Genomic DNA, 6,700 nt, shown 5'->3' on the forward strand with positions numbered 1-6,700 from the left:
AGCTCCCAACTGTCCCTCTTTCTTTCACATTTGTCCCTCTTTTATTTATTATTTATTTATTTACTGTATTTATAAAGCGCCAACATATTACGCAGCGCTTTTACTACTCATGTACAGAAATATGTAAATAAATGTATTTTTCTACTGGAAAACTGTCTTTAATATAAAAAACACCTTAATCTCTAGTTATCTGGCTTGCAGTCACTGCCATATATCCCCTTTTCTTATTTCTCTCTGCTTAATAGGGGAATGATAGCTGAGTGAGTTGTGCTCCCCTCCTACACTGCGTCCTGAGGCTGGAGCCTCTATTGCCTCGGCCCCGCCCTCCCTCCTACACTGCGCCCTGAGGCTGGAGCCTCTCTCACCTCTGCCTCGGCCCTGTGCCGCCCTCCTACACTGCGCCCTGAGGCTGGAGCCTCTCTCGCCTCTGTCTTGGCTTGGCCCTACGCTCCCTCCTACTCTGCGCCCTGAGGCTGGAGCCTCTCTTGCCTCTGCCTTGAACCCCCCTACACTGCGCCCTGAGGCTGAAGCCTCTATCGCCTCTGCCTCGGCCCTGCGCCCCCTCCTACACTGCGCCCTGAGGCTGGAGCCTCTCTCGCCTCTGCCCCATCCTGCACCCCCTCCTACACTTCGCCCTGAGGCTGGAGCCTCTCTCGCCTCTGCCCCATCCTGCACCCCCTCCTACACTGCGCCCTGAGGCTGCAGCCTCTCTCGCCTCTGCCTCGGCCCTGTGCCCCCCTCCTACACTGCGCCCTGAGGCTGGAGCCTCTCTCTCGCCTCTGTCTCGGCTTGGCCCTACGCCCCCTCCTACTCTGCGCCCTGAGGCTGGAGCCTCTCTCGCCTCTGCCTCGCCCTGCACCCCCTCCTACACTGCGCCCTGAGGCTGGAGCCTCTCTCGCCTCTGCACTGTACATAATAATAATAATATGTAAAAGGCATGGTACATACATGTAGCATCAGGCATGGTACACACACATATAATCAGGAATGGCACACACACATGTGGCATCAGGCAGGGCATATACATACATGTAATCAGGCACTGCACACACACACACACACACATATACATACAGTGCATGCACCAGGCATGGCAGATACACACACAGTGCTGTGAGCCCAGCTAGAGGCATATACTCAGGCACTGCACACACATGTAGTATAAGGCATGGCACATACATGTATCAGGCAGATACACACACATACACACAGACACACCAGGCATGGCAGATAGACGAGGCAGCGCTGCTGGGGGCGTGTCGCGCCGTGCTGTGGGCGGGGCCGGCCTGTCCCGTGCCTCTATATAAGGCGGATCTGCAGGCGCTGGAAGCAGAGCAGTTTCTCCGCATAGACGCCGCGTTATTTCTGCAGCTCTCCGCCTAGCCCCGCCGCACAGCAGCTGCCAGATAATGATCAAGAAGATGTGTCCCAGCGAGCAAGAGCTCAACATCCCCGCCAAGAACTGCTACCGCATGGTGGTCCTGGGCTCCTCTAAGGTGGGCAAGACCTCCATCGTCACCCGATTCCTCAGCGGACGCTTCGAGGAGCAATACACCCCGACCGTGGAGAACTTCCACCGCAAGTTCTACAGCATCCGAGGGGAGGTCTACCAGCTGGATATACTGGACACCTCGGGCAACCACCCATTCCCGGCCATGAGGAGGCTCTCCATCCTAACTGGTGAGTGTCCAGACCTAAACTTCTGAGAAACTTCTGGGGGAACTTCTTCTGAGGGAGGTGTGTGCCTACAGAGACCTGCTCGAATCCAAGTGCAGAGGAGAGGAGCTCCCCTGACTGTCTCTTGGGTGGCAGAGGGGTCACAGAGGATAGCAGCTGGGCCCCTTGACACTTACTTGTCCCCAGGCACCTGCCTAGCTTGCCTCCTTTAATGATCCTTCTCTGAGCAGGGGTAAAAAGGGTGATCAAATCCGTGCTTCTGAAGGGTGGTGGGTGGGTGTACGCAGCAGGGGTCTCTGCTCATGTGACCAGGTGATGACAAGTCATATGTTCCAGGATTGAATGCAGGGGGGGGGGGGGGGGGGGGCGGTTAGCAGGACAGGTGAGTGACTACTTACCTATGCGTCACTTCTGCTAACTCAGTAGGTGGGGGACTTTACATGACTGTCTAAAGGGCTGTACATGTGCCAGATGGAAATCAGTGTGTGTAACACAGCCCCTCTATACCCCCCCCCCCCCCCCACACACACACACACACAAACACGCGCTAACAGTAATATTAAAAGTCAAAATAACCATACACACGTCATACTTGCCTCCTGTGTAGTCTACTCCTCAATCTGTCTCCTCTCCCGCGTCCCATTTATCCACTGTGATTAATGACAAGACAAGACAAATAACATTTATATCGCGCTTTTCTCCTGGCGGACTCAAAGCGCCAGAGCTGCAGCCACTAGGACGCGCTCTATAGGCAGTAGCTGTGCTAGGGAGACTTGCCTAAGGTCTCCTACTGAATAGGTGCAGCTTACTGAACAGGCAGAGCCGAGATTCGAACCCTGGTCTCCTGCGTCAGAGGCAGAGCCCTTAACCAGTACACCATCCAGCCACTGCTGGACGGAATTCTCTGTCCTCTATTTCACAAATGCTCATTACCCTGTAACATCTTCCTGGTAAGCACACTTGTCAAAAATAATGCCCACTTGAGCCATAGGGAAACATGGACATTGCCTTGCATATCAGTTGTAACTGACAGTCCCCCGAAAGGATTGAGGCCTGTGCAGGATAGGTGCATACCCCAGATCTTTAGGCCTACCAATACCACGGCTTATGCTTTTATTCGTTTTTAGGCATTAATTTCAGCTTTTGATATGCATAGAACTTGTAGTACTTCACCACAGGCAAAACCGTGTTTATTTTTTATGTATGAAAATGTAGGGAAAACGCTTTTTGGAAACTGAGAATTCTAAACTGACCTATTCCTTATGTCCTCCAGGTGATGTGTTTATCTTGGTCTTCAGTCTGGACAACCGTGATTCCTTTGAGGAGGTCCAGCGACTAAAGAAGCAGATCACTGAGACAAAGTCCTGCCTGAAGAGCAAGACCAAGGAGAGCTTTGAGGTGCCTCTGGTGATCTGTGGCAACAAGGCGGACCGGGATTTCTACCGAGAGGTCCAGCCGAACGAGATTGAGCAGCTGGTTGGAGAGGACGATAACTGTTGTTACTTTGAGGTGTCAGCCAAGAAGAACACTCAACTGAATGAGATGTTCCAGGGTTTGTTTACCTTGGCTAAACTTCCCAGTGAGATGAGCCCCAACCTCCACCGCAAAGTCTCCATCCAGTACTGTGAGATCCTGCACAAAAAGTCCTTCAAGGGCAAGAAACTCAAAGAGGATGGAGACTCTTATGGCATTCTGGCACCCTTTGCCCGTAGACCCAGCATCCACAGTGACCTAATGTACATTAGAGCGAAAGCCACTGGAGGTGGCCAAAGCAAAGACAAGGAGAGATGTGTTATCAGCTAAGGGGTCATCTTGTACGTTGCCATCCAGGCTTTATAAATATATACATAGAGAAACGGTCACGGCGTTTTGAAGCTCAAGTCGAAGGAGGCATGTCCGTAGCGGGGATTACTTGGCCCGCCATGCCTTCTGCCGGTTTGTCGGAGCCTCGAGGCTGTCGTGGAAGCCTGAGGCCAACCTTGGAGAACTGGTGTTTTTCGGACAGTGTGACATCCTGTCTAAGTTGTGAGAACTTGGAACGGTCAGGCAACGGGTTGAATGTGCACCTACAGGAAAATGCGAGAGTCCTCTGAGTTGGACGTCTCTCCGCCCTTCCCTGTGGCTTTACAAACTGGACTGATGGGGAGGTGCAGATTGTGTAGACTGTAGAACTGACATGAACTTTGTTTACACAGTGCCCTGGGCACAACTCTCAGACTACTGTACACTGAACAAATTCTGCTTATAACTGGTCAGACTGATCATGTCTGTTTTTTTTTATATATATTTTTTTTACATTAAAAGATTTATACAAGTACAATTTTTGTGTTTTTGAGTCCTACAAAATCTTGCCCATGCAGAAAAATGAAGGACAGAAGCAACACTTAACGACCAGCTAACGCCGATAGGTGGCGGCTGGTCGTTTGTGGTTTTACATGGAAACGGCGGCTCGCTAGAGCGGCCGGTCCATGTCAGTTCACGGAGGGTGTCTCCGTGAATTGCCTGCGAGCCTCCGATCGTGGCGGCTCGCAGGCTACTTGTAAACACGCAGGGAAGAAATCCCCGCTGTTTACATTAATACGGCGCTGCTGTAAAAGAGATCGGCGATCCCCGGCCTCTGATTGGCCGGGGATCGCTGTCATTTGATAGGCTGAAGCCTGTCCTAGGCGGCGCAGCCCATAGGGAGAGGGAGGGCAGAACCCCCCCCCCACCCCCCCCCCCCCACCCCCCCGCTCGGCCACACGGAGCGGCAGCGATCAGACCCACCCCAGCAGGTCACCCCCTAGTGGGGAAAAAAAAGGGGGGGGGGAGTGTGATCGCCCTGCCTTGCACACGATCTGGAGAGCCCACGCAGCGCAGATCAGACAGAACAGCCCCGCATGCCTTCCACTTTTGCAGCTCCTAGAAGTTCCAGCATGCATTAGGGGTGCTGGAGTTGCTAGAATTGTCTACAGCAAGACAGAGGAGTGCATACACACATCCAATTTTGATTGGCCAATTTCATCACCTCCATATAGTATAAGAGCTTACCTACACAATCTTTTCATAGACTTCGAAATCTGTTGCCCCCCAAACTACATGGAATTGGTAAAATTGGCCAATCAAAATTGATGCATCCTTAGGGCTGGTCCACATGGGCGCGCTGCGTCAAAGTCAATGGGAACTTTTTAAAAAATAGATACTTGCCTAGGTAGAAGGAAGTTTCTTGGTCCTATAGAGCCTTCCCTCTCCCAGTGCCTGTTCCAGCGCTGGCTCCCCGTTGCAGTAATTGACTAAATTAGTCAAATACTGTCAATACTGCTGTGTCAGCCGCCGAAGGAAGTCTTCAGGAGCCAGAGTGTTTCCGAAGACAGCCGCTCCATTCTGCACACGCATGAGCGCCTCTCTCACACAGGAGCAGTATGGAGCTGCCTGTCTTCAGGAGGCCTGGCTCCCGAAGACTTACTTAAACTCTCTAAATACATACAGGGTGAATTTCTCCTTTTCCTTTTTTTCTCCTGAGCAAGAGTTCAGGTCCACTTTAAAGGGGAACTCTACTTCTGTTGAATAAAACATCGCTTTCCCTTCAGCTCTACCCATGGCAAGATGAGAGCAAATCATTTTCCAGTTGAAGGATTATGCAAATCTATGTAGCTTGAAAATGGACCAATTGAACTTTACCTCCGCAGGATTCAATTGGTTCATGTTCAAGCTGCATACATTTGACTAATGCTGCATCAACTCTAAACTATTTGCATCTCATTGACTATCCCTAACATGACCATGGGGGATCAGCTGAGAGGGTAGTAAATACAATGGCCTCAATTCACTAATGCTGCATACACACTTGAGATAAAAGTCTTTGGAAAAGGCAAGATCACAGACCAATTATACCCCATTCCATGTAGTATGAGAGCCATACTCTACACAGTCTATTCTATGGAGCTGCACTCCCCATCAGACAGAAATCTTACCCCCTTCCATGTAGTATGAGAGCCACACCTACACAGTCTATTCTATGGAGCTGCACTCCCCATCAGACAGAAATCTTACCCCCTTCCATGTAGTGTGAGAGCCATACCTACACAGTCTATTCTATGGAGCTGCACTCCACATCAGACAGAAATCTTACCCCCTTCCATGTAGTGTGAGAGCCATACCTACACAGTCTATTCTATGGAGCTGCACTCCACATCAGACAGAAATCTTACCCCCTTCCATGTAGTATGAGAGCCTCACCTACACAGTCTATTCTATGGAGCTGCACTCCCCATCAGATAGAAATCTTACCCCCTTCCATGTAGTATGAGAGCCATACCTACACAGTCTATTCTATGGAGCTGAACTCCCCATCAGATAAAATCTTTGCAAGATGCTGCACACAAAGATGCCCGTACACACTCAAAAGATCATTATCTGCAAAAGATCTCTTCCTGCAATAGATCCATTCCTGCAAAATGCATTCATAGTCTATGAGATCTGCAGATCCTCATACACACCTTGTTTAACAGGCAATCATCTGCAGATCAGATCCACCAGGATGGATTTTCAGATCTGCAGATGATTGCCAGATCTGCAGATGAAGTCTGTTAAACAAGGTGTGTATGAGGATCTGCAGATCTCATAGACTATGAATGCATTTTGCAGGAATGGATCTATTGCAGGAAGAGATCTTTTGCAGATAATGATCTTTTGAATGTGTACAGGCATCTTTGTGTGCAGCATCTTGCAAAGATTTTATCTGATGGGGAGTGCAGCTCCATAGAATAGACTGTGTAGAGTATGGCTCTCATACTACATGGAAGGGGGTAAGATTTCTGTCTGATGGGGAGTGCAGCTCCATAGAATAGACTGTGTAGGTGTGGCTCTCATACTACATGGAAGGGGGTAAGATTTCTGTCTGATGGGGAGTGCAGCTCCATAGAATAGACTGTGTAGGTGTGGCTCTCATACTACATGGAAGGGGGTAAGATTTCTGTCTGATGGGGAGTGCAGCTCCATAGAATAGACTGTGTAGGTGTGGCTCTCATACTACATGGAAGGA

General features: G+C 50.1%; 1 protein-coding gene across 1 annotated transcript; it reads left to right on the forward strand.

Annotated features, from left to right (window-relative positions):
• The first annotated feature begins 1,342 nt into the window (after positions 1-1,342).
• On the forward strand, positions 1,343-3,997 carry LOC137525362 (dexamethasone-induced Ras-related protein 1-like). The gene is made up of 2 exons (XM_068246423.1): positions 1,343-1,680; positions 2,951-3,997. The coding sequence occupies exons 1-2, from the start codon at positions 1,410-1,412 to the stop codon at positions 3,478-3,480; spliced, it is 801 nt and encodes a 266-aa protein (XP_068102524.1). The 5' UTR covers positions 1,343-1,409; the 3' UTR covers positions 3,481-3,997.
• Positions 3,998-6,700: the final 2,703 nt, after the last annotated feature.

This window comes from Hyperolius riggenbachi, chromosome 7, assembly GCF_040937935.1.
Source record: "Hyperolius riggenbachi isolate aHypRig1 chromosome 7, aHypRig1.pri, whole genome shotgun sequence".
Classification (NCBI taxonomy): domain Eukaryota; kingdom Metazoa; phylum Chordata; class Amphibia; order Anura; family Hyperoliidae; genus Hyperolius; species Hyperolius riggenbachi.

Coding starts and splice junctions, on each gene's coding strand:
- LOC137525362 (XM_068246423.1), top strand. CDS start 1,410: ATGATCAAGAAGATGTGTCCCAGCGAGCAAGAGCTCAACATCCCCGCC. Junction 1,681..2,950: donor GAGGCTCTCCATCCTAACTG/GTGAGTGTCCAG, acceptor TATGTCCTCCAG/GTGATGTGTTTATCTTGGTC.